At 47.7% G+C, this 27715-nt stretch overlaps 1 protein-coding gene across 1 annotated transcript in view; it reads right to left on the bottom strand.

Annotated features, from left to right (window-relative positions):
* Positions 1-11236: 11236 nt before the first annotated feature.
* Maco1 (macoilin 1) overlaps positions 11237-27715 on the bottom strand; it is a 63798-nt gene continuing 47319 nt past the window's right edge. Inside the window, exons 7-11 of the mRNA XM_005353063.3 lie at positions 23972-24130; positions 22596-22778; positions 20613-20733; positions 16854-17028; positions 11237-13058 (exon numbers count right to left, since the gene is read on the bottom strand). Of these exons, the coding sequence (XP_005353120.1) occupies positions 12856-13058; positions 16854-17028; positions 20613-20733; positions 22596-22778; positions 23972-24130 (841 nt within the window). The 3' untranslated portion in view covers positions 11237-12855. The remainder of the gene's footprint in view (positions 13059-16853; positions 17029-20612; positions 20734-22595; positions 22779-23971; positions 24131-27715) is intronic.

Raw genomic sequence — 27715 nt, 5'->3', positions numbered from 1 at the left:
CTCACTCACACTCCACTAGTGAACTGTAGTCCATGCTTGTTCACACTCCACTAGTGAACTGTAGTCCACAGTTGCTCACACTCCACTAGTGAACTGTAGCCCACGCTTGCTCACACTCCACTAGTGAACTGTAGCCCATGCTTGCTCACACTCCACTAGTGAACTGTAGCCCATGCTTGCTCACACTCCACTAGTGAACTGTAGCCCAGCTGTCTTTTCACTTTTTATTTTGAGCCAGGGTCTCACTAAGTCAGGCTGGATGTGAAGTCACTACAGCCCAGACAAGCCTCCAACTAGGAATCCTCCTGCCTCGGTCTTCCAAATAGTGTGACCTACACCTCCAGGCCCAACTCCATGGCATCTTTTACTACGCTAAGCACAAACCCATTTCTGCCTCAGGTAATGATGGCTCGGAGTTCCAGGGGGTCAGACCCAGATGGGAATCACACCGGGACCAGCCCCTCCCTTGCTAACTGTGGTATGTCCCCTCTCTGGCCCTTGAGGAAACACTCGTGGGTGAGACTTTCCTGGAGGTCCAGAGAGGGCATGGAAGCACTCAGGGGGTACAGAGCAAATTGGCACTTAAGCTGTCCCTAGAAGCTGTGACTTTCTGTCCAGGCTTCGTTTCAGGGCCCCCAAGGTCATTTCCAGCTCTTCTCTGGTCCCATCCTGTACTGACCTCACTTTTCTGCAGAAGACCCCAGGCCCCGAACAATGGAAGCTACCAAGGGATGGGATTGACACCCTCTTCCTTCTCCTCCTCCAGGATGCAATGTCTGGAACATACTGAGCACTTTAAAAATTTGGTCACATTGCACCATCTGAGTTACCATGGTGACCTCACTTTGAATTTGCTTTGCTGAGGGAGGTGGTGATAACACAGCGTTCACTGTTGGCGGCCCACAGCAAGTGTGGGGGTGCACCGTGCCTTCTCCAAGTGTCCCCAAGGAGGCAGGGGAGGGAGATGACAGGCCCACTCATTCCTTCACCAGCAGCCACTGTCCAGAGAGCCACTCCGTCCCCTTGAGTAACTCAAGACTCACACGAGTGTGTGATTTGTCCGGGACCACCCAGGATCCTGGCACCAACAGTGCCTGAAAGGCCGGTGTTCCAGGGTTCAAGGCATTTCTGGTGCTGCCAAGGTTGGGGACACTGAGCTACAGGGCTTCTTCCTCCCTCTCCACCCTATGACTCACACAAGGGGGCTGCTCTGTAAATGCCAGGCCTTCACCTAGTCCTTATTCCTTTGGGCTAAGTAAGGCATTATGGAATGGTCTGGAGGCTCGGAACCATGGAAGGGCCCAGAAGCAGATTTGAGGGGCTCCAGGTGGGGCACAGCCTCCGCATTTTAGACAAGCGACCTTTTTTTGCTTGCTTTTTGTTTGTTTGTTTTTGTTTTGTTTTGTTCTTCGAGGCAGAGTTTTTCTCTGTAACTTTGGAGCCTACACTGGAACTCACTTTGTAGACCGGACTGGCCTCGAACTCACTGAGATTAAAGGTGTGCGCACCGTCACTGCCCAGCGAGAAGAGACCTTGGCGTCCTGTGCTCCATGCCAAAGTTTCATGCGCACGCGCCCCCATACCCCTCCCCCCAGTCTGGGAGGAAGGAAGTTGTGGTGTTTTGAATGAAAATGGCCCCTATAGGCTTGGTCCCCAGTTGATAAGCTGTCAGGGAAGGGTTAGGGGGTGTGGCCTTGTTGGGGGAGGTATGTCACTAGGGGTGGGCTTCCAGGCTTCAAAAGCCCACGCCAGGCCCAGTGTGACTCCACTCTCCCTGTCTGTGACTTGGTGGCTAGTTCTCCAGCACTGTCCCTGCCTTCATGTCACCACGTTCTCCCCCATGATCGGGGACTAACCCTCTGAAACTGTAAGCAAGCTCCCAATTAAACGCTTTCTTTATAAGAGTTGCCTTGGTCATGGTGTCTCTTCACGGCAATAGAACATGACAAACATGTAATAGAACGAATAAGAAAGCTCAGTTTAAGTCCAGACTTGGCTCTGCTGACTCTGAGTGGTCCAGAGGCCCACAGCCATTACACCATCTGCATGGTTTGAACCCTAAGCAGCCCAGGGGTAGGACCTGTGCCCCACGCTGTTATCCTGGGGTGAGGTTCTCTCCAGACCAGGGCTGGCCTAGGTTCTTGGGAGGGGCTCAGCTCGTACATAGTGGGGTTGCAGAGGGGACTGGTTCTCTGCCTAGGCTGGGGGACAGGACCAGGAGGGAAGGAGAACCAGGGTGGCTTCTTGACTGGAAACTGGAGACCATGGCTCAGAAAAGAGAGAAAGATGCTGTAAACCTGGGCACTCATGTCGGGAAGCAGGCTTGAACAACGGGGCGAAGGACTAGCTCTGATATCTTTAGTCATGGCCAAAAACTTGGGGCTTGCAATATTTTGGTTACCCAAATGCTAATCAAACTTGTGACTTTAGTATGCTGCCACCAGGTGGCGGTATGATGTGACTGCTCATATCAGCTTGAGCCTGATTAAAAAGAAAATTTTCATTTATGTTTTAAGAAGATAAAAGTCTTAAAGACTTTTGAGCTGAGGAGCTGGCCCAGTGGGTGAGGAGTTGCGGTGCATGGACGAGGATCTGAGTCCCATGCCCAGAACCCAGACAGGGTCGCATACCTCTATAACCCCAGAGCTTCTACAGAGAGACGAGATGCAGAGAGGCAACTCCAGAAGCTTATGGGCTAGCCTGGTGTACACATGAGATTGTCCTCTGTCTGACCTCCACAAGCACACTGTGGCAAGGGCATACCCACACTCACATACATGAACACGCATGTGCACACATATACACATGCATATGGTTTTAAAAGGTTGTGTGTGTGTGTTTGTGTGTGTGTGTGTGTGTGTGTGTGTGTGATGGGGAGGGGGGAATAAAGTGCACACACATGCAGGTGCCTGCCAGAGGCCAGTGTCAGGCCCTCTGAAACTGGAGTGACAGGCACTTGTGAGCTGCCCAAAGCAGGTGCTGAGCACTGAACTCAGGTCCTCTGGAAGAACAGCCAGTGTTCTTAACTACCAAGTCATCTCTCCAGCCCTACACAAAAATATTTTTTAAAAAGAATTAGAGCCAGGTGGTGGTGGCTCACACCTTTAAACACAGAACTTTGGGGACAGAGGCTGGCAAATCTCTATGTGAGTTGAGTTCAAGGCCAGCCTGGTGTACAGAGTGAGTTCCAAGACAGCCAGGAGAAACCTTGTCTTGAAAAACTGAAGAAGGAAGAGGAGGAGAAGGAAGGAGAAGAAGAAGGGGAGAAGGAGGAGGAAGAGGAGGAGGGGGAGGAGAAAGAGGAAGAGGAAGAAGAAGAAGAGGAAGAAAGAACAGCAACAGTTCTGGAGGTCATGCCCCCGTCACCCCTGCCTCTGTATGCCCCCATCACCCCTGCCCATGTGTGTCCCTCACCCCTGCCTGTGTGCTCCCTGCTCCCCATCCCTGCCTCTGTGTGCCCCCTGCTCCCCAGCCCTGCCTCTGTGTGCTCCCTCACCCCTGCCTCTGTGTGCTCCCTCACCCCTGCCTCTGTGTGCTCCCTCACCCCTGCCTCTGTGTGTCCTTCACCCCTGCCTCTGTGTGTCCCTCACCCCTGCCTCTGTGTGTCCCTCACCCCTGCCTCTGTGTGTCCCTCACCCCTGCCTCTGTGTGTCCCTCACCCCTGCCTGTGTGCCCCCTGCTCCCCATCCCTGCCTCTGTGTGCCCCCTGCTCCCCATCCCTGCCTCTGTGTGCCCCCTGCTCCCCAGCCCTGCCTCTGTGTGCCCCCTCACCCCTGCCTGTGTGTCCCTCACCCCTGCCTGTGTGTCCCTCACCCCTGCCTCTGTGTGCCCCCTCACCCCTGCCTCTGTGTGTCCTTCACCCCTGCCTGTGTGCCCCCTGCTCCCCAGCCCTGCCTCTGTGTGCCCCCTCACCCCTGCTGTATGCTCCCTGCTCCTCATCCCTGCCTGTGTGCCCCCAACACCCCTGCCCATGTGTGCCCCCTGCTCCCCAGCCCTGCTCCGCAAAGTAAGTAGACTTCACAGCTACGGCTCTCCCCACTAGTGCTCTACTGCTGAGCTACACCCCCAGTCCTCTTTCCCTTTTTATTTTGTGACAGGGTCCCTCTAAGTTCCCCAGGCTGGTAGCCCAGGCAGGCCTTGAGATGGCATCTTGCTCCTGCCTCAGCCTCCGGAGTAGCTGGGATCATGGGCCCCTTCAGCCTGACAGTGAGTGGACACCTTGTTTTGTAAAAGCTCCTGATCTCTGTATGGTTTAGACAGGCCCCAGACTGTCCCCACCAGGAACCTGAAGTGTTAGGTCCACCCCGGCTGCCTGAGGTAGCTTCTTCCCTGATATATGGAGAGCCCAAGATGAAGACATCTCAGGTTTGATGTCTGATTAGAGCAATCCCCCTGTGCTGTCTGGAGAAAAGGACAGTGGTTCTCTAGGCTTCCTTTAGGAGCCCACTGGTGCACTCCTGGGCCTCGGCTTCCAGACTTAATCATCTACCCAATCCCACCCACCCCCCCAACACCACACACATCTTCCAATGCTATCCCCTTGGGGGCTGGGATGTCAACATAGGAACTAGGGACAGACAGACATATTAAGAGGTTGGCAGGGCCCCAAGGCTCCTTCCTGGCTCCTTATCTCTTAGCCCTGAGTCTGGCCACAGAGCGAGCAGGGGACCCCAACAGGGAGCTTTCTCTGTAGAACTCATTTTCACTGTAGTGACAGGCTCCGAACCCTAATGGCTGACACAAGTTTTTGCCACCAGCCCCGAGGGCCTGCTCTGACTTAAGTTGTAACTTTTAACTGGGGCTACAGTTCTTGCAGAGGGAAGCAAGAGACTGAGCCCCTGGTGTACAAGACACTTCTGGTCTGTGTCACGTGTCAGTGTTACACCCAGGGTCACAGAACAGAGGGGTTGGAGTCAGTATCCCCACCTGTCGGGATGGAGAGGGTCACTGAGGGCAGCCACACCCATCCACCTTGGTCTAGGGGAGCATTGACTCCCAACAGCCCAGAGCACAGACTCATGGCAGGAGCAGCTACTGGCTGGCTGCCATCCCTGCTTCTGGCTGGCTCACTGGCTTCCTGACAGCATAGTGCTTGTCCTGGCTCTGTCTCCTTTGGGTTTATCCTGCCCCCAGTCTCTATGGCTTACTATGGAAAAACTTGAGAGAAAGCCAATTATGGTGGTGTGTGCTCATGGTCCCAGCTACTTGAGAGGCTGAGGAAAGAGAATTCACTAGAGACAAGGAGTTTGAGGCCAGCCAGGGCAAGATAACAAGACCAAACCAAACCAAACCAGACAGCCCCAGATGATGAAATATACAGACCACAAATTCAGGTGATGTTCACAGAACTTCTTTGAAGAAATTCTGGGCTTAACTGGCATTGGTAAATATCAGCGTAAGAACTGTGGCCAGAAGAAACTGAGGCCAGGGCCTGGAGCGAAGCTCACTGACCTAAGGGAACCAGATTGAGTCCAACTCTGACTTCCCCACCTCCAGCTCCATCCCCCGGGCTTCCTCATTTAACTCCTGAGGCCCCAGGCCATCAGGACAGAAGCTTCCTCTTAAACCCCTGCCCCCCATTCCCAGTTTTCCAACCCTGCTGCCAAATTAAAACAAACAGCTCAGTTCAGCCAGGATGTCTGGGTGGCTAGAAGGCATGTTGCCAGTTCCTAGGTAATCATGAAGGCAGGGTGGGAACCACAACCTCATCTTTCCCAGGCCCTCAGAGTACAGAGGGCGCCAGATCTTCAGGTATTTGAACAGAAACCTCCAACCAACACAAACCTATAGTCCCAGCACTCAAGAGGCAGGAGGAATGAGAAATGAGGCTAGCCTGGTCTACACCAAGACCCAGTTTCCAAAACAAAACAAATCAGGCATGGTGGCTCAAGACTGGTACCCAACTGTTCAGATGCCAAGGCAGTGAATTACAGAGTTCAAGACCAGCCTAGGCTACATGGCAAGACCCTATCTCTAAATGAGGGATGGATGGATGGATGGATGGATGGATGGATGGATGGGTGGATAAATAGATGATAGACAATAGATGATAAATCCATAGTTGATAAGTGATAGATGATTCACTGATACAACCCCAGAGATAATATAAACTCCCCCCATTTTAAATGTCTGAAATTCTAAGCAACTCAGTATTTTCACAAGCCACAGGCGCCTATGCCAGGATGTCTTTGAGGTTTAATACTTTGGCCTACTTTCAGCCACGTGGCCATGGATGTTCCCAGGCATTCAGGAATGGTCATGTCCGAATGTGATATGGTTGTACTCGGATTGGGCTGTCTGAACCCAAACACTCTAGACTCCAGCGCTAGAGACAGTGGCCTGCAGAGGTGATGGGGCAAATCCTTGACTTTCCTGAGTCAGCTGTGACCCCACTTGTCGTGATATTTCATTTGTATTTTAATAAATAAAGCTGGCCTGAAGATCAGAGTATATCGCTGTCCTGGTCAGTTTTACAGACCAGGCAGTGGTGACACATACTATTAATCCCAGTAACCACACTAGTTTGCCACCGGGTAATAGTGATGCACACCTTTAATCCCAGCACTAGAGAGGAATATAAAACAGGAGGAGACAGCTCTCACACAGTCTCATTCTGAGATTCCCAGAGGCAGGATCGCCATTTTGGACTGAGGAGGAGTAAAAGCCAGTAGCTGGCTGTTTTGCTTTTCTGACCTTCAGGCTGAACCCCAATATCTGTCTCTGGATTTTTAATTAATCATGCTACACCCAGTAAACCTTCACCCGCAGGCAGATACCTCAGTAGATCCAGCAAGTAAGGGGTAAGCATTGCTGGGGCTTTCTTCAAGTTGCTCCAGCTCCTGAATCTGCTTCCTCTCCCTCCTCCTCCCCCTCTCTTCTTCCTCCTTCTATTGTGTGTGCGTGAGTACAAGGGCACAGATGGCCAGTATGGAGGTCAGAGGACAGTCCAGAGCCTGCTCTCTGCCTTTACCACGGAATTTGGGGATCAAACCCATGTCTTCGGGCTTACATAGCAAATACTTCCAACCACTCAGTCATTTTACCACCCGTTTCTTCTTTTTTCTTCCCTTGAGTTGTCTCTCAATGACATTTAAAATGTTTTAAAATTCACTTCTTATAAAAGCAGTCAGGTTTACCGTCAAAAATTTGGGGGTACATACGAGGCGCAGAGAAGGAAACCAAACTCACCTGCCGTTTTAACTAGAGAAATTCTGAACGAAGGCTCTCCATCCAGCGGGAGGGAGGCTGGGGGGGGACCCTTCCCCACCAATCAGTTGCGGTTTACCCAGAGCCTGGCCATTCAGCACCCCAGGAGGTGACAAAGAGGTGCTTGTCAGAGACGTCTTTAGGGAAGAGTGGCTGGGGAGGAGCCAGGGCAGATGGCTGAGATGGCCTGTGCCCTCTGGTGGCAGCTGGTGGGCATGGCTTCAGACAGTGATTCAGACAGTGGCTCTCAAAGTGGGGCAGGGGACCTAGGACTCAACCTCACTGGGAGCTTGTTCAGGGTGCATTTTGAGGCCCATTCCTTGAACCTGTGTGTCAGGGGATGGAACTTGGAGTGTTTCATTGAACTATTTCAGGCTCTTCCTATGAACCCAAAATTTGAGAACCACCTAAGTCAGCATGAGTCTAACATAGGCTTCTGAGGGTAAGATCACCACCTCTCATTGAGACCCACCACAGGGCAATTGGGGGAAATGGAAGAGCTAAGATGGAGAAGTGCAGGTTTGGGGACCAGCAATGGTAGCCGGTGAAAGAGCTGACAGCCAAACTTGGGTTGATTCCCTTAGCCCAAGTCGGAGGGAGGAACTGACTTCTGCAGGTTGTCCTCTGACTTTATACATTCCTGTCCCCTCACAGGAAATAAATGTTAAAAGAAAATAAAAGAAAGTGCAAGTTCCAGGTCAAACTCACAAAAGGTCCTGCCACCCTCAGCTCCACATCCCTGTCAACCCCAATGTGTCCAGAGACTGCTGGGAAACAGGACAGAACAGCTCCCAGGGGATACTCGTCTTGGCTTCTTGGACAGGGTATAGCTAAGCCTGGCATTCCCAGGAGAGGAACTGAAGAACTAGAGGGCAACTCCAGGATCCAGAGAGCCCAACCCATGGGGCCTGAGCTTGAATCTCTAGCAAGGGCAGAGAAAATAAAGGCAAATGCTGAGAGCAGGAGAAAGAAGCCAAGGAGGGAGGGAGGGAAGAAGTGTGACATCCTTGGCCAAAAGAAGACCCCTGGACAGTGTTCGCCAGAATCCCTCTTGGAGGAAGAAACAGAAAAAGGCCCCCAGGAAAGAAGGGCTAGCTCCCCTGCTGCCAGGGTGCCCCAGAGAATGGCTTGTTCTCACAGCACCCAGCTGTTGAGGAAATCTTTGGCCTGGTTAGAACAAGCAGGCACTTGTAGAGAGACTCTGACAAGAAACAGAGGCTTCAGCAAAAACCCAGAGCCAGGCAGATGGGAGACGTCATGGCAGACAGGTTCCTTCCACTCTCTGCCTGTCCTGGGGGCAGTCTGTTTAGACTTGTCTAAAATCCACAAGATGCTCTCCGATGGGGCAACACACACTTCAGATCACGTTTTTATTAGCTGACCTGGGTCAGCCAGTGACCTGTTGTGTATCCGCCGTGCGGTGTAGCAAAGGAGAAGCTCTCTCTCAAAGACTGGGCTCCTAGATATAGGGAGGGGAGGAGGAGAGAGGGGGGGGGGAAGAAAGTGGGGAGAGAGAGGGAGCACATGCTGAGACAGAGGCAGGAACTCTGAGCTCCACCTTGGTCTACACAGCCAGTTCCGGGCCAGTCAGAGCTACGTGGTGAGGCTCCATCTCCAAACAAAACAAGAAGTAGGGCTTAGAGGTCTTCACCTCCTTCACCCCTCATCAGCTAAGTTCTTCATCCTAAAATTTCAAAAGCCTGACGTTGGCTTTTCTGGACTAGATGCGAGAGGATGCCATTTTGAGTCTTCAGGTCCGATCTGTCTCTCAGGAAGGGGCAGCTGACCTTGCAGACCTTATTAAGAGCATGATCAGATGAGGGCGCGGAGCAGAGCTGACACGGACTGTGAGCTGGTCCAGCTGCTGAGTATGTGAGTCCAAGCCACCCTGGTTTCACTATCTTCGGGTCTGTTTACAGACTCCTTGCTGACGGTCGATCTCGCAGAGAAGCCCTGGACAGTGCTGAGTGCCCTGCACTTTGTCACAGACTTGTAGCGACTCCTCTGAGTAGGCGGTTGGCAAGGGACAAGACTTAAGAGACAGTACAGAGAGGCAGGGCAGGGCTAGCAGCAAAGCTGGGGGCTGACCCCTACCATCTAGCGGTATGGGCAGGCTGCAGGGCTCTAGAGGGACCCCAGCAGAGCAGCGCTACCAAACAGGGATGGCTTTCTTTGGCAAGAGGGCTGGGGCTGGCTCAGGGGTTAAAGCAACTGCAATACAAAGGTGGGAACAAGAGTTGGGGTCCTCAGATCCACATTAAGTGACGGCATGTGGTAACCATCTTTGGCTTCAGCCTCTGAAGGTGGGGCTAGGGGATCCCCAGAGCAAGCTGGCTAGTAACACCAGCCATACTGATGAGTTTCTGACTCTTCAACAAGGTGGTAGACGGATTGAGGTGAATCAACTCCAGGCTTTCACATGTGCGTGTTTCGTAGGAATGCGTTGTACAGGTATATGTGTGCACTTGTGCATACACACACATTGGGGGTGGGAGGTGTAAAAAAAGAAACCATGCTGGGCAGTGGTGGTGCACACCTTTATTCCCAGCACTCGGGAGGCAGAGGCAGGTAGATCTCTGAGTTTGAGGCCAGCCTGGTCTATAGAGTTAGTTCCAGGGCAGCCAGGGCTACACAGGGAGACCCCGTCTAGATGAAAACAAAAGACACTAGTGAGGCAGTGAACCTGAGTGGCAATTACCATGGTCCCATACAGTTTGGCACTTCAGGTCTACGACCCTTTACCATGAGCGAGCCTGGCTCCCCTCCTTCCCCTGGTTCATCCTGAGAAGAGCGGACAAGTTTACCTCTGAGGCAGTCTGGGTTCTCTCTCCTTCAGTTCCTTCCATGTGGTCTGAACCAACAGTTTCTTTGAAACAGGGTTTTACAATCCGGACTTGGGCCTGTGATCCTCCTCAGCACTGGGTCACAGGCAGCAATCAGACGACGGCTGTTCTGGGTGGCAGGGACAAGGGGATGACAGGGTGAAGGACCAGCCCCTTCCTTCAGGTTTGAGCAACAGCAATTCCTTCTCAGTTTTAGGATCTCTTGGAAGGATTACCAAGGCGGGAAAGGACACGTAACAGCCATTTCCTTATGTACAGTGTGGGGGCCTAAGCCAAGGGTATTCTCTGCCAGTCACAACACACTCAGCCCATCCTTCCTGTAAATACTGACCCATCTAGAATAGCAAATATTACTTTACGACATGTAATAAATCAGAAATCCTAGGACATGGAGCCACTTTGTGATGGGCAGACAAGACAACTGGTGAGTTCTGCCAGTGGGAGCATCATGAGCAGACATACTCCTTCAGGGAAGGCTGAGGCCAGCACCAAGCCCAGGCATTTCCTGGGAACTCTGCTCACAGTATTAAGTGTGGTGTGTCTGCAAGCCTTAATGGCCAAGATTCAGATGCCTATCCGGCAACAAGGACAGAGGGTGAGGATACCAAGAGCAGAATTTTCTAGAAACTTGAGCCAAGATAAATTGTGGCCAAGATGAGAGCATGGGCCAAGAGAGGTAGTTCTCAGATGAAAACAGACAAGCCTCTAAAAACAAACACGAGGGGGTGGGACTGCTCACTTTGGACATAGGTTAAGCATCTGTAGCAGAGGGGAAACCTAACAGGGAAGGAGCCAAAGAAGAGACCCTAAAGCGGTAGAGGGTAAGACAGTGCGGAGGGACTGCTTCTCGGGCTTCTCCTTCTTGGGCAGTCACCTCCAGGCCCGTTCCCGTCTGGGTCTGGAGAAAGGGGGTTACACCAGAAACAAAGACATCTTTGGCTATAATGGATGCCAGAAAAGGGGAGAAGTGGGAGGAAGGCGGATGGGGGTGAATGTCTCAAGTTTAGAAATGAAGCCAGCTGGAGCTCCTGGGTGCGCACCTCTCAAATTCTGTGCCTGCTCCCTGCCCAGTGCCATCTTGACCAGAGCTGAGACAAGGTGAAAACAAGCTGGCCGCCACCTCAGCCCCAGAACCTTCTAGCTTCCTGCATCCTCCTGAAATGTTAAAAAGGCAGAAGACGAGTTTATCAGTAAGAAAATGTTTATTCTTTTGAACCCCACATGGGGGAAAAAGAATGCAGCCAAGACCAAGTATTTAACGAAAACAGTGTCCCAAAGGCAGCAAAACGGGGGAACCTCAACACAAAGTCAGCAACAATCTTCCGTGTTTTCGCACAAAGATGGAAAAAAATCGTGACAATTCTGAGTAACACTTTCATGGTGACAGTTACACAAGATGATTCAAAATGCAAATGGCAGCAACATGCACACCTGGCTAAAGCTAGAGGTCTGTTTTACTCCAAAATAAGATTTGTGACTAAAAGGATGATTCTCTTTAATACTTCTAATTGTACTGACCGGTTTGTCCTACCTAATTTGCTTTAAATAAGATATACATGCCAATCAACAGGAAATTTTAGAACTATGTCCTTCCAGAACACACACAGCACAGAAGCACAGCCGACTGATTTGGTTTCTTAATTTCCCCAAACTTCCGAATGCAACTCTACCTTGTCCCTCTTCTCCCCTGCCCGCCCCCTCCCTGACCCTTGACACACTTTCACAGGTCTGTGTAGAAGCTTTCTACCAGTGTCTGACACATGGTTGAACCAGTATTTTTGTGTAGATTTTAGGTCTTAAAAACAAACAACAAATCCTCCTTGGCACGAGAGCTCCGGAATAGCCAAGTCCCGGTAAACCATCCCACGTGAGATGAAGGGAGTGGAGAGCAGCAAGTGGCATGTGGGGACAGCTCCTAGACCACGGCTTTTACAGCTATCGTTCGGCCTCTTTCACACCCACCAGGCCCACTCCCTACGGTGCCTGGCTGGCAGCAAGCATAGAACCCTGAATGGGAAAACCCTGTGGTGGCGTGGTGACCACAGTCCAGTCATCTACCAGCTGTACAACAGGATCCACAGTGAACTCGACAAACAGAAGACAGATGACAGAAAAGGGGCCGGGGGGAGGGGAGAGCTGAAAATGATCAAGTTTCCTCTTGAAATGTCTTTTCTCAAGGTGATGCAGAGATTGCTTTCAGACGTGTTCTAGAACTACACATCAATGGGAATGTCAATACTCCAAACACACCATCACACACTTGCAAGCTAGCCTCACCCTTTAAGTCTCCCATGATGCTCCCTTGATCTGTCTGGTCCTTGCAAGGGCAATCTTTTTTTCTATAACAGCAGTATTGCCTTTAATTCAGCTATGGAATCAGAGCTGTGTCGGGTCATTTAGCCCTCTTCTGCAAGAAACTAAGCTTTTGTTGTCATTGTGTGAACACAACATGCAATTTTCTTGCTTATTTAAGAACAAAACAGAGTTGAAAAGCAAAAACTGCTTTTTTTTCCTTCAAGAGGAAACTATGTAAAAATATATAAAAAGGCAAAATTGGCTACTTGAAATCCAAGAATGGTTTTAATGTGTTGGCCAAGAAAAATAAACTGCAAAGTCCTGTGAGGTCTTCTAAAAACTTACAAGAACAACTGATGGGCATCAGACTTGGATGTTATTTCCCCCCCTTTAAAAATGACAACATACACAATCCCACAAAACACAATATCAACATTTTTATCTTGACCGCCAGAGACGCTGCTTTTGAAGCCTTCTGGTTCCAATGGTTGGGAAAACACACAGCTGGCCTTCATTTCTTCAGGGGCTGATAGACAGAGGCATTAGGATCGAGTCCAGAGGGGCTTGTCTCCACAAACTTGGAAGAGTAGTGGGGGGACACGGGGCTCAGGGGACTGGTGGCAGCACTGTATGTTATGCTGGGCATGACAGCCATGACTTCGGCTATCTTTTGTTTTAGGTCCTTGATTTCCTGGTCTTTCTGAAGGATTTGCCCTGCAAGATCAAAGAGCCAGCATAAGTGAGGAGGGAGGGCTGGTGCGCGCACGCGTGTGCACACCCCCCCCACACCCACACCCCTCAGCCCCATGCACTGTCTTGTAAAGGCCGACAAACTTCTGTAAAGTGCCCAATAGTAGGGCATTTTTAGGCACTGTGGTTCAGATGCTATGGAAAGTGTTGACCAGTTCTTAGCTTGTGGGGTACAACAAAGTAGCAGCTTTATAGCTGCAGCTCCTGAGCTTGGGTTCTCTTCTGGAAGGCTGGGCTCTGAGCATTAGACCAAGGAACATAGACTCAGGACCTTCGATTGGTCACATCAGGTTCTCTGACAGAAAGCAGATGACATTCTGGGATGGGTGCCCAGCTTACTGGCAAGATAAGTAACCTTGCCCAGCATTCAGCTGGCTGCTTCAGCACATCACTAGCTCAGGTCTTCGTGCAACCCCTGTGTATGTGCTAGCTGCTGAGGTTTCCTGATCACCAATCTCAATCAACGTCTGAGTCCTAGATTCTCAACACATCCCCAGCTTTCCCTTATGTTCCATAGTCTTACAGCATCTAAAACCCAGCATGGTACAGGAGGGCTCAGTGCTCAGACATCTACCCACTTCTCCTTACAAGCAAGAAGAGAGGATTCTAAGCACCATCCACTTTATGATGGACAAACAGGGAACAGGAAACTGTAACACTTGGTCAAGTACTGCCAGTGTACTATAGTGACATAGTTGGGAGCTGACTCTATATCTGGCTGTAGCACCTACATGTCCCATGGTACTCATGCCCCTCCTTGGGCAACGACCCATCATCTCTCTGCCAGATGATGAGCTCTGTGAGGCAGTCTAGAGACTGTGCCTCTTAATTTCCCATTGCTAAATCCCTGCCCCCAGCCCAGTGGAGAGCCAAGGCTTCACAAACCATGTATCTTGTTCAGTCCATCTGCTATTAAAACAGAGCAGGACTGAAGCCAGAACCACCCTGTTCCAAAAACCATGTAATCTCCATCATGCTAATGTGCCTCCCTGATCTTCAAGGGAAAGAAAGAGGCTGTGTGTGAGCAGCCCTCACTGTGTGAAGACAACAGTGTGACTGAGAAGTGAGAAGGCTGGGTGGCATGTTTCAGAAGGACGGAGTGAGATAAGGAGTCACTCTGTAACCAGGATGAGTAACACTAACGGAAGGAACAGGTTTGGATTTGAATTACGAATCTGGATAGGATCCGTAGGGAGGCAGTGAGAAAGCAGGAGCCAAGAACAGGAGAAAAGATCTGCACCCTCACTTCCTTCAGGGCCCCGAAGTTTCAAGTAAGCGTCAAAGAGCCTCTTTCTCTTATCCAGGTAAACAGGTACTTAGTGGCACCTGATAACACGAGCTGTTTTTCCCAAGCAGACTTCAGTCTGATTTCTTTAATTGGTAAGAATAAACACCCCAACAGCTTCAGCGTGGACCCTTCCTCATTCTCTCTTGTGGGCTAAGACTGGAGTACAGCCATGCCAGGAAGCCTGATGGCCTGGTCCCAGAGTGCTATTTCCATGTCAGGGCATCTTCTCCAAGTGTACAGATCCCAGCAGAGGGCTAGTTAAGCAGAGGTGTTTATTCCTCAGTGCTAAGCCAGACAGGAAAAAGGGCCAGTAGGAGATGAGATGCTCAGCTGCAAGGCAGGGTCCCTGGAAACCCTTCAAGTACCTGTCCCTGGGCACACAGACAAGGCAGCCCAATGCCCACTCTTTGCCCCTGCTTAATCACTTGGCCCAAGCCTCTCAGGTGGGTTTACTAACTTCTTAGTTTCTCTCTTTTCTAAAGATTCCCAGGCATGGCTGGATGTTCCAGTGACTGCTGAATGTCCTTCACCAGGTGTCTCAGGAGCACCCACCAATCAGTGTCTAAATCAAGCACACCCTCTCCTGACTTCCTAGAAACTTTGCTCTTCTGCCTTGGTTCCAGAATCCTAATCCTCTGATCTCTAAGGCAAATCAGCTCTTTTCACACTGTCCTCCCCTTGCTCTGTATTTCCTTAGATAGGACACACCAGTTTCTGAACTGGCTCTGCCGCTCATCTTTCGAGCTGCCATTAGAAGAGCCTGCATTCTCTGGAAGACCTACAGACTACATTCTTCAGTTTGCTTCAGTCATGGCCTCCAGGGTTGGGGTCACCAGAGTCCGGGCCTGGATAGCCCCAAAGCTTTCTTTCCCAGTTTACACTACTCCCCCTAGACTGTGCTCCTCCCCACCATCCCCTGCTCTCAGGATTCATCCCATAAGCCTACTCACTCCTGCCTGCACGATGCCCTCTCTGCTCTCCCATCTCTGCCATCCTTTCTATCTGGCTTGCCCTAAAGCAGTAATTCTCAAAATTCTCAAAATGCAGCCAGGATTCACAGGGCCCACAGGACATGAAGTACCAGAGCCCTTGGTAGTAAGCACAAGCTGGGCCTCTGGCGAACTGTGCAGAGTATAAAATAAACAAAATAAACACTAAGAGAATGCAAATATTTTCTATTAAGTCAGACAATAAATATATATAAAAATGTAAGACAATGACACTTTTCTTATTTTTTGGACAACTGTTATTTTCATAAAATGCTATTAATGTTAAGATATAATATGTTTGTATCATTTTAAATACATTACTAGATGTTTTAAGTTTTAATTTATAGTAGGGAGAAACAGCTAGATAATTTACATGAAGTAAATTTATCCAGGGTGCTCACTAATCTTAAGCACCTGAGCCCTGCTACCCCAGCAGACTCCAGGCTTTCTGGGATGATGGCTTCTAGAGCTTGGCAGCTTGGGGAGTCCCTATTCAAGTTCCCTTTTACATAGACCAGGTCAACTGGCAGACAGCTTTTCTTAATATTCCAACTGATTAGGTGACTAATCAGTTTTGTGAACAAAAATCCCATTTTCTTTCCATTGGCTCTTGCCACCCACTCTCTGTCAGAAACCTCCCATGCCCTCCATGTTGTTTAAAGTTCTGAGCTCTTTCCACTGGACACTCCTACAAGACCTGGTTGCAGCTATCCCTGCCCCTCCCTGGGCCAGCAGACTAGTGAGTCTCTTCCATGCCCATGGGCTTTGCCTTCACTGTTCCTGGCCTCAGTCTGCTCAAATGTTACATGTTCAAGGGCTCCTCTGTGGCTGCCATGTGACAAGAAGTCTCTTTCTTCTTCTCACTTTGTCCACTGCCCTTACAAATACCGCCATGGCTTGTTCACTGCTTGTCCATGTTGTCCATGTGTCTATCAGTTATCAGAGACACTAGCAGGTCTCAGCAATTCTCTGTTGAGTGCATGGCCTGTGCTCCAGACCGTAGATGCCTCTGTTGCTCTGCCCAAATCAATTCTAGCCTCTGGCAGCTTGGAAGGTCCCATGAACTGTCTTCTCTGCAGAGAGGTTTCTTGACCCTCACTCTCCCCATGGTCCCAACCCCTTCTCCTCATTCAGGCTCAGCTTAAACATCAGCTGCCATGCCATGACACAGCTCCATAGCCTGGTCTAGGCCCTGCCTCTCTGTCCCTACAGGCTGCACACACAATGAAGCTGCAGCTCCAGATTTTAACACTGTGCACCCCTTGAGGAGACATCCATAGTCTTCTCTTTAAGTCCAGCACTGGACATGCTCTCGTCTCAAATAGAGCAGTAGCATAAATTGATCTGACTCCTAAGCTCAACGCCGGGCACACAAGAACCAAACAGCTTAAGGAACACAGAGGTGCCCTCTGGTACAGAGCTCTGAGGGAAGGTCCACTCTATGCAGTCCTGCCACCCCACGGGGGCCTGCTGTTTTCCTACCCTGGGCAATCTCGAGCTGCCGTTTTGCATCACCCAGTGCAGAGAACAGGTCCAGCTTGATTCTCGTCTCTGCACTGAGGCTGTTCTCCAGGTGCTGCGTCTTGTCTTGCATGGCAGAGAGTGCTGACATTAACACCTCGGTGTCCTTCTCATTTTCTTTGTACTTCCGGAGCTCCTATCAAGAGCATCAAACCAGCAATGTTATGAAATAGTTTTGGCATTGATGTGTATATATTAGCTTGAACTCACAAATTAAATCCCAGTCCTACTGGCCATCAGAACAGACAACCCTGACACTGTGTGTTTACACGTCACTCTTAGAGCATATGCCATGCAATATTCAGATTCTCACGTGGCTTCCAAATCAAGGACTCTCTTGCAAGACTGACTCAGCAGACGCTGCTCTTCTTAGCAAAGAGTGCCTTATGCTGCAGTCACATTTCTAAAAATGTGGCTAAAAAAAATTGCAGAAAACTCGGGAGGCAGAGGCAGGTGGATCTCTGTGAGTTCGAGACCAGCCTGGTCTACAGAGCTAGTTCCAGGAGAGGCTCCAAAACCACAGAGAAACCCTGTCTCAAAAAACCAAAAAAAAAACCAAAAAAAAAAAATATTGCAGAAATATTTGTTATTTTGGTAAGGCAAACTTAGAAAAACCCATTTACAATAGTTGGTAATATAGACAGTAAGTATTAAACTTGATTCTTTTTTTGTTGTTGTTGAAAGATGGTGAAAACCTGCTTCTGCCAAGTGCTAGGATGAGAGGCAGTGCCTCCATGCCTGGCCTGATTTTTTTTCCCCCCGAGACAGGGTTTCTCTGTGTAGCTTTGGAGCCTGTCCTGGAACTCACTCTATAGATCAGGCTGGCCTCGAACTCACAGAGATCTGCTTGCCTCTGCCTCCTGGGTGCTGGGATTAAAGGCGAGTGCCACCATCAAAAAGCTTCAATCTTTTTAAAGACAGAAAACCAAACTTATTTCAGAGAACTCAAAAATACAGAAAAATTGAAAGTTAACCATAATCTTTTAATATACTGAAATCAGAGCATATGTATGATGCTAGATAAAGCCTTTTAAAAAGCAAAAACTTAAGATTATTTCAACTAGTCAGGTTTCTAAGTGCTGGGTTACAGGCATGTACCACCACACCTGGCTGGGAAAAAAACCCTTTTGATGGCTCAATGATACTTCTGTATGTACACATCCAGAATGTACCTTAAGCAAATATCTGCCCCATTATCAAAACTGTTTCCTTCTTTTTTATGTTTGCACCTCTACACCACCACACTAAATAAGGTGTCAGTCACTGATGAGGTCTTGCCTTTAAAATCCTATGCTGGGATGGTAGCCCACACCTATAATCTCAGCACGTGGTAGGCAGAAGCAGAAGGATTGCCATTAGTTTGAGGCCAACCTGGGAACCTAGGTCACATAACAAGACCCTGTGTTTATGCAAAACAAAAATTCTTTACCAATTTCACAGGAGAGAAGTCATTGTTAACTTTTAAATTCATGTCATTATTGGTTAATAAAAATTTAAATGTTTAAAGGATTTAAATAAACATTTTAAATAGTACATTAATTTTAATTTAAAAAAAATTTAATTTTACTTGAATGTATGTGTATCTGAGAGTATGTATGTACACCATGTGCTTGCAGGAACATGTGGAAGTCAGGAGGGGTCAGATTGGCTGAACCAGAGTTACAGTTGTAAGACACCAAATAGAAAATGGAACCTGGGTCTTCCATCTCTCCTTCACCATGTGGTAACTGAGGCCATCAGGATTGGCAGTAAGCATGGTGAGCCATGTTGTTGATCCTGAAGATCCACTTTTAGAGAGTGTGTTTCTTCTGTAAATCATCTGTCTGTGTTCTCCAGTTCTCTGAATATGTTGGTAACTTTCATCAGCTATTTATACTCTAAAAGTGCTACTTTGGGGGTGGGGTTCGAGACAGGGTTTCTCTGTGTAGCTGTGGAGCCTATCATGGAACCTACTCTGCAGACCAGGCTGGCCTCATATTCACAGAGTACTGCCTCTGCCTCCTGAGTGCTGGGAGTAAAGGTGTGCACCACCACCACCACTTGGCATAAAAGTGCTATTTTTAATACTCAATAATACCTGTATTTTTTGTTTGTTTTATGTTTTGTTTGTTTGAGACAGCTTCTCTGTGTAGCCCTGGCTGTCCTGAAACTCACTCTGTAGAATAGGCTGTCCTGGAACTCACAGAGATCCCCTTGCTCCTGCCTTCCAAGTGCTGAGATTAAAGTATATGCCACTATTCTCAGTGAATATCTCTCTCATTTTTAAAATTTTTTTGTATCTTTAGTGTATGAATGTTTTGCCTGCAATGTATATCTGTTTGCCACATGTGAGCCTGGTCCTTGGGGAGGTCAGAAAAGGCCATTAGATCCTCACAGAGGCAGCTGTGAGCCACTCTGTAGGTGCTGGGAATTGAACCCAGGTCCTCTGCAGAGCAGCCAGTGCTCCTGACTGCCTAGTGACCTAATTTTCCAGGGCCTCCTTCCCAAGTGTCTCTTTTTTTTAAAAAAATAATAATTTATTTACTTTTATTTCATTTACACTGGTATTTTGCGGGCATGTATGTCTGTGTGAAGGTGTCATATCTTGGAGTTAGAGACAGTTGTTAGTTGCCATGTAGATGCTGGAATTTGAACTGGAGTCCTCTAGAAGGGCAGCCAGTGCTCTTGACCATCCAATGACCTATCTCTCCAGCCTCCGGAGTATCTCTATCTTATTCAACTCTTTTAGGCTGTTGTTTATGAGTTTGTTTAAAGGTTGTTTTTTTGGGGGAGGGGGTTTGTTTTGTTTTGTTTTTTTGAGACTGGGTTTCTCTGTAGCTTTGGGGCCTGTTCTGAAACTAGCACTTATAAACCAGACTGGCCTCGAACTCACAGAGATCCACCTGTTTCTGCCTCCCAAGTGCTGGAATAAAGGCGTGTGCCACCACCGCCCGGCTTGTCTACAGTTTTTATGCTTGGAAAGTCTTCTTGTGTCTCAAGATCAAATAGTACTTTATTTTCCCCTATCTTTCTTTTTCTACATTCAACTCTTTATTTGAACTTTCTTTTTCTGTGTTAGTAAAGATCTAATTTTATTCCCCGCTTGTTCAATTATTCAAAATCCTTTTACTAGCTCATCTTGTCCTTTCCTGCCATTCTCTAAGCCACCTTTACTACATACTTAAGCTCCGTCTCAAATCATCCATTACTCCCCTGGCTTGCCAGTGTTTTCCTATCAGTCTCATACAATTTAAATTACTATGTTCTTTACAAAATGACATTAATTTAAAATGTTACCTTGAAAATCTGTTACCAAGCTCTTGGTTAAGGTACACAACCCACAAAGCTAGTTAGTTATCTATGTCCACAGCACTGGCATCTTTCCTCCTCATGTTCAGTACCATCTGCCTAGTCAGAGCCACCACATGGCTGTGGACAGGTCAGGAAAGATCTAAGGAGAGATGCAGGGCCCATAGGAATTAACCTTGTCTACAGCCTTAAAAAGCTAAAGGCATGCCTGCTAAGACAGATTCTGAGCTGATACGTGCAGCAGACGGTCAAAATTTGCAGCTCATGTTAGAATCTGGCTGCATCAAACAGAACAAGGTTGGAACTCTAAGTCTCCTTCTGTGTAGATGATGAGACAGAGGTCTGGTGTGAGGTGCTGATCTACACTGGAGCACATACACTGGCAGGCTGGAGGGACTGGGTGATGGAAGGCCCTTCCCACCTCCTCCTCACCTGAACCTTCAGTTCCAGTTCCCTGATCTGCTCCTCTTTCACCTTCATGTCCATTGTGAGCTTCTTGCCCTCAGCTTCTAGCTCTCTGATCCGACTCCGTAAGGTTTCGGTGCACTCTCCCCTTTTGAAAAAGACAGAGGAAACAAGGTTTATAGTTTCCCCTATCATAGGAGATTGGTTTGAAGACCACTGTGGATACAGAATCTACCCATGCTCAAATTCCTCATATAAAATAGCAGTTTCTGCATAGACTGTCCATAATGCCATCTCTAAATTACTAATAGCCAGCACAATGTAAACTAGATGAAGTGTTGTAGCTGTGCCGTAGGTTAGGGCTGATGACAAGAAACCATGTGTTTATGCTTTGCAGTCTAGCTTTTCCAGCGTTTCCTTTTGTATCTTTCTGAGACAGAATTTAATATGTAGCACATACTGGCCTTGATCTTGCTATCCTCCTGCCTCAGCCTTTTATCACAGCCATCCCTCACCACAGCCAGCTCTCAAGTACTCTCTGTAGTTGACTCCATCTGTGGAGCTGGCAGGTAGGCAGAGTGCGCTCACTGCAGGACTTACACACTCGTCTTAGATTCTAGGCTCTGCATGATGATTATTATAATTTTCCCCCAAGACAGGGTTTCTCTGTGTAACAGTCCTGGGTGCCCTGGAGCTCACTCTGTAGACCAGGCTGGGCTCAAAGTCAGAGATCTGCCTGCCTCTGCCTTCGAGTGCTGGGTTTAAAAACATGCACCACCACAACCTGGTGGGTCTGCCCAATTTTAACTTTTGGCTCAATATGCTTCTTCCCACTATTATTTGAAAATTTCAACAACGATCTAAAATAATTATTCTTTCTTTTTTTTTTTTTTTTTGAGACAAGGCTCTCTATGTGCCCCTGGCTGACCTGAAACTCACTTGTGGACCAGGTTGGGCTCAAACTTACAAAAAGATCTGTTTGCCTTTGCCTCCCAAGTGCTGGGATTAAAGGTATAGTCACCATACCCAGCCTTTTTTTTTTTTTTTGGTAGTTTTTGGAGACAGGGTCTCTCTGTAGCTTTGGAGCCTGTCCTGGAACTAGCTCTTTTAGACCAGGCTGGCCTCGAACTCACAGAGCTCCGCCTGCCTCTGCCTCCTGAGTCCTGGGATTAAAGGTGTGCGCCACCACCACCCGGCCATGCCCAGCTATTTTTAAATCTGTATTGTGTCTGTGTGTACTATGGAGGCCAGAGGTCAACCTCAGGTGTTATTCCTCAAAAGCCACCCACCTTGTTTTCTGAAACGGGGTCTCTGGGAAGCTGGTCAGTGAGTCCCAAGGATCTGCTGTCCAGACTCCCCAGTGACAGGACACAAATGTGCACTACTTCACCTGCCTTTTTATTAGGTTGCTGAGCATGCCACCCCAGTTTTTTTTTACATGGGACTGAAAACAGGTCCTTATGCTCGCACTTCAAGCACTGTGTAACTGAGCTATCTCTTCAGCCCTCTAAAATACTCAGGGGTTGGAGAGAGGCTCAGCAGTTAAGAGCACTTACTGTTCTTTCAGAGGATCCACACTTGATTCCTAGCAGCCACATGATAGCTCACAGCCCTCCAGCACTCCAGTTCTAGGAAATCTAATGCCTTCATGGGTACCGCACACATGGTGCAGACATACATGAGGCAAAATACTCATATACAAAAAATAAATTAAATATATTAATCTAGAAACAATTTTAAGCTCCTCAAAATCACCCATATCTGTGTTGGAAGCACTAACAGTCTTGTGAAAAACAGACTGCAGATGGGTCTCAGAGCATTTAGATACCACACAGAAAAGGAGAGGAAGCTTGTCAGGAGTATGGGGTAGGGTGAGTCCTTCATCACTCAGAAATGAAAGGTTGGAGAGCAGTGTGAGCTGAAACAAAGTAATCCATCCACACAAACTATTGTCTGTCCCACCCAAGCATCAAACCCCCAACCTTGATTACCACAGTGACATGGACATACCTAGATGCGGCAGCAAAGGCAACAGCCCGTGCAGCAGTGGCTTCTTCTAACTTCTTCCTCTTTTTCTCCTCCATTAACTGTTTTTCTACAAAGCTTCGGGCTTCCTGCTCAGCTTTTAGCTTTTTCTCCAGCTGGCTGATATTCTGCTTGTCTTTTTGCTTCATTTGTACAGCATTATGTAACCTATGTGGAAATGATTGTCACACAGAATCTTCTGATAGATTCACCATGAACCCCGAGAACCACTGCCTCTATGCAGCCTCATGGGAGGTTCACACAGCAAAGTATCAACTTCCAGAGTGCCAGAGAAAACACATGGTCATTGCTACTTAACGGCTTCTAAACACTAATAAGCTACCTGCTTTATGTAATCCAGAGCCAGCCCTGCCCGCCACTGTTAGGTGATCTATAGCAAGCAGGCAGAAGACACTGCTACAAAGAGTCTACCAGAGCAGGAGGTGACTGCAGAGTTCATTCCAGTGCTCCAGTACACTGGGAAAGAAACAGTCAGACCAAAGACAGTCCTGTCCAATCTAAAGTGGGTAGGAAGGGCAGGTCTTTTTTTTTTTCCTTCAGTTTTTTTTTTAAGGCAAGGTCTTAGTCTGCAGCCCAGGCTGGCTTTGAACTTGAGGCAATACTCCTGGCTCAGCCTCTTGAGCTGTGGAATTACAGGTGTGTACTACCACACTGGCCCTTCTAAATTACAGCCATGCAGCAGCCTTTCTTTAAAAAAAGGTGCAAGGCCTTTTCTCATGCCATTAAATTTCCCCCAGCTTCACAGGGCAAAGTGAGGGAGCTAGTCACCAGAGGCCAATGCTGAGAACTGCAGAAGTTGCCCAGAATGATGGAGGGGTTTCGTGCATGTTGTACCCTAGTGTTAGAGCTAACTCCTAGAACTATGAGTGTAATCTTCATGGGGAAGCCTGTGAGGCATCACTGCTATAGAAATACAGTGCTTAGAGACCGGCGAGATAACCTTACACTGAGTCAGCAACTAACCCCAAGATGAATTTAAGGGAATTCACACAGAAGAGCAGGCTGCTGTTTGTCTCTTCAAATAAAACCAAAGCTCAATGTCATTTTTAGTTCTGACATTCATGTTCTCATTCTTAGGAAAGGATCAGTAGCAGAACTCCTTATCAAGGTTACTTACCACAAAAGCTTAATAACTAATATTAAATAATTAAATGACATTACAAAGTAAAATAATATTAATAAACTCTTGTTGGAGTGAAGTGTAGACTTGATGAGAACACTCAGCATCTACCAGTCAGTAAGCAGAAAATATTGGGCCATGCCTCGTGGTCGACCTGAGTCTGTGTGTCCCCCTGGTAACAGGAGGCACTGCCCAAGGCTGAGGTGGTACACACACTTACTTATTCTGCAGCAGCTCGTTCTCCTGTCGGAGCTGGCCCATTTCTGAGCGGATCCCTCTTTCCGTGTTTGAGAGAGAGCTGATCTGACTGCGCAGCTCTTGCTCCACTTGCCGGCTGGCTTGCAAGTCAGCCTTTAGCTTTTTAATGTCTTGCTCCAGCCTAGGAAGGGGAGAAAGGGAAATTTTCATCTGAGAAAGGGCCCAGGGCTCATCGAGGGTCCTCACTGGACTGATACCTGAGATATGCTTACTTCTATGGCATGACTCCCTTCACAGGAGTCCATGGCTGTGACACTACGAGTACCTGAGCTGTGTGTAAAGGAAGAGAGAAAACGAAGGGTTAAACACTAAGGTCCCCTCTCCACTGCTGACTTCCTTAGCAAGTTAAGTCTGCCAAAATAATGACCTCAAGCCACTGACTTTGCTTTTCCACACTCTCCTAAATCAGATTGCACTGTGATTGTGTCCCCACCTTCCTGGAGGGGCTACCAGAACACAGGATCTCCATCCATCTCCTGAAAGTGCTAGCCCCTTGTTAAGGAACATTCACACTTTTGATTATGGCAGAAGAGCTCATTAAGGCTCCACAACAGAAGGGACGAGTAAGAAACTATTGGCTAAAACCTACCTTACTCTGCCATTCCTTACTTCTTGCTCCATCTAGACAATAATAATGCTATTTTCCGTGATGTGTACTAGGGCTCTACACATAAACAAGCAGTGAAAGGAACAAAAGGGCAACATCAAGTCCCTTCTTCACAGGAAGGTTTTACAATTTCAATAGAGGCCAAAAAATAGATGATTAAATAATCGGACAGTAACACAAAGGCTGCAGTTAGACACATACTAGGAGGAAGAACAGAAACAGCCACAGTTCCTCACTGCTCCCAACAGTTACAGCAATGTGCACTAATCGGCAGACCTAAGGGCCACCTGCAACGATCACTCCTCTATTTTTCCCAGATGAAGAAATACAGGTAAGAAAAATCCCAGACAGTGACCCCTGGATCCATTCTCTTTCCCATCAGCTTGCCCACAGTACAGAAGTGCCATCCGTACTCTGCGGAACCTGAGAAAGGCTGGGCAGAGGATGGGAATGGTTAGTAGCTTTTACATAAGCAGGGAAGAAGGAGTGGGCATACTCAAAACTTCAGCCGCATCAACAGTCCTGTGTATTCAGAGACAAGTCCTCAGTTTGGTGCCTGAGGAGGACTACAGCAGAAACAGCAGGGAAGGCTCAGATGGGTCTGTGACAGCAGAGCTGAAGGTCAAGCCTAGGATGCACACATGTGAAGCTCTAAGAAGAGGCATTTTTCTACCGAGATGCAAATGTCCAGATGGACAAGCATCAGTTTGCTTTAGTTTTTGTATGCAGAAACTCAATCCTAGGTTTTAAAGACAACCTGGGGCCTTGCTTATGCTAAGCCACACTCAACCACTGAATTACCCCAATACCTGTTAAAACTCATAGTGTGCTTCTAATCCAGCATACTAACAGAATTAAGACTTATGGGGGGCAATGGATCTCTCTTTGGAACTTTTAGCTCCACAGACTACAAACACATATGTTTTTTAAAAAGATTTATTTATTATGCATACAATATTCTGCCTATATGTATATATACATATACAGAAGAGGGCACCAGATCTCATTCTAGATGGTTGTGAGCCACCATGTGGTTGCTGGGAAACTCAGGACCTCTGGAAGAACAACCAGTGCTCTTAACCACTGAGCCATCTCTCCAGCCCCAAAGATGTTTTATTAAGTACAAAGTCCTCAGAAATTAATAGTCAGTAATGTTCCCTGGACTCTCAGAGAAAAACAAAGAACAATTTTCTTCCCCTACCTACCATTAGACAACCTAAAAACAAGCCTCAAGGCCCCAGTCATGTTGTAGGTGCAGTCACAGTGTTCCATTCTGGGTGTGAGAGTCTGGCCTAGAAACCTCGAGTTCCAGTAGCACTGCCTGGTCTCCTGCCAGGGCTTACTCCTTGGGGAAGGGCCAGAGGTCTACATCACACCATACTGTCCCCATCACCAGGGTTATTCCAGTTCAGTGTACTCTCAGATCAGCACTTAGACCGTAGCCATGCTGTCCCTCATTCACCTGAAGTAACCCAAGGGCTATATTCCAAACAGGTTGGTTGTGTCAGGTTCATTACATTAAGAAGTCTCACTGAAGGGACGTTAGCCTCACAGAGGAAGAACTGCACTGTCTGTGAAAAGGCAAGTTCCTCACTGAGGACAGAGACAATATGGTCTTGGAATGGGCTCTATCATTTGGCTTCCAATGGTCCCGCTGCCAACTCCATGACCCGGGCAAGGAAGACACACAGTCTTGCTGTTTCCTAACCTGCAGCTGACCATCTCTACAGTTCCTCCCTCTTGCTCTAGGATTTCTTGGCCTGACACACTTACAAATGGCTGCTAAACTGCACTAGATGCAGACATGGAATCTGGTTCCACAGCACAGCCTGTCACTGGAGACAAAGGAAAACTCCCTCCAGAGGCTACATTTTAATAATTTTGTAGTTACCACTGTCTTTCACTTTAAAAATCTTTTTTTGTTTTGGTTGGTTGGTTTTTCCCTGAGACAGGGATTTTGTGTTGCCCTGGCTGTCCTGGAACTTGTTCTGTAGACCTGGATGGTCTCAAACTTGCAGAGAAATCACAGAACTTGGCCTCTGACACTCAAGAGCTGGATTATAAGACATTTGCCACCACGACCCAGCTCATCTTAAAATCACTAAAAACCGGCTGAAGAGAGACGGCTCAGCAGTTAAGAATACTGGCTGCTCTCACAAAGGTCCTGAGTTCAATCCCCAGCAACCACATGGTGGCTTACAACCATCTATAAAGAGATCTGGTTGCCTTTTTTTGCCTTGCGGTTTTCCTTGCGGGCGGTTCCTTTTTTCCTTGTTAATTAATTAATTTTTTTTTTTAAAAAAAATATCTCTAAAAGGCTATTTTCCTACCACAAACTAAGAATAATAACTTCACTCTGTTTTGAAGTTTCTCGAAAATTGCAATAATCTAAAGAGTTTTAAGAACAAAAGATACAAACATAATTTTTGTAAAACATAAAACACAGTGCTTTAAGAAAATGTTTCCACTTATTTATTTAGTATGTACATTTACATGTGTGCACGTGTGGAGGTCAGAGGTCAAGTTCTGCGAGATTTTCTCCTCTTCCAGTGTCGAGTTCCACTACTCAAGCCATCAGCTTGGCAGCAGTGCTTTTCCCTCTGATCCATCTCACTGGTCTCCCACAATGACTTTTTAGAAGTGAAATTCTGTGAGAATTTTGTCGAAGCCAACCCAGCATTACTACACAACAAAAACAAAAAGTTACAAAAATGTGTTCCTTTTGTTTAAAGCAACACAAGAACCACTTCAGAAGTATACACTTATGTAAGATATATACACTCTTGTGTGTCTATGTCATACTGTGGTGGGAAACTGCTCGCTTGGGCTGTTGAGGTTGAACTCGGGGCTTCTCGCATACTAGACTTCTCTCATTGAGCCACATTTCTAGTCCTGGAAATGGTTTCTTTATTTTTACTTACTTATTTTTAAGGCAGGAACTTACAATGTAGCCCAGGATAGCCTTAAATTTAAAATGTAGAGCAAGCTGGGCTCACAGATCCAACTGCCTCTGTCTCCAGAGTGCTATGATTAGAAATGGTTTATTTTGAGAATACAAAACTTATAAAATATTATATTTCACCGGGCGGTGGTGGCACA

This window comes from Microtus ochrogaster, chromosome 10 (assembly GCF_000317375.1).
Source record: "Microtus ochrogaster isolate Prairie Vole_2 chromosome 10, MicOch1.0, whole genome shotgun sequence".
NCBI lineage: Eukaryota > Metazoa > Chordata > Mammalia > Rodentia > Cricetidae > Microtus > Microtus ochrogaster.
The sequence above is the reverse complement of the archived record's forward strand: the minus strand, read 5'-3'. Positions and strand labels throughout refer to the sequence as shown.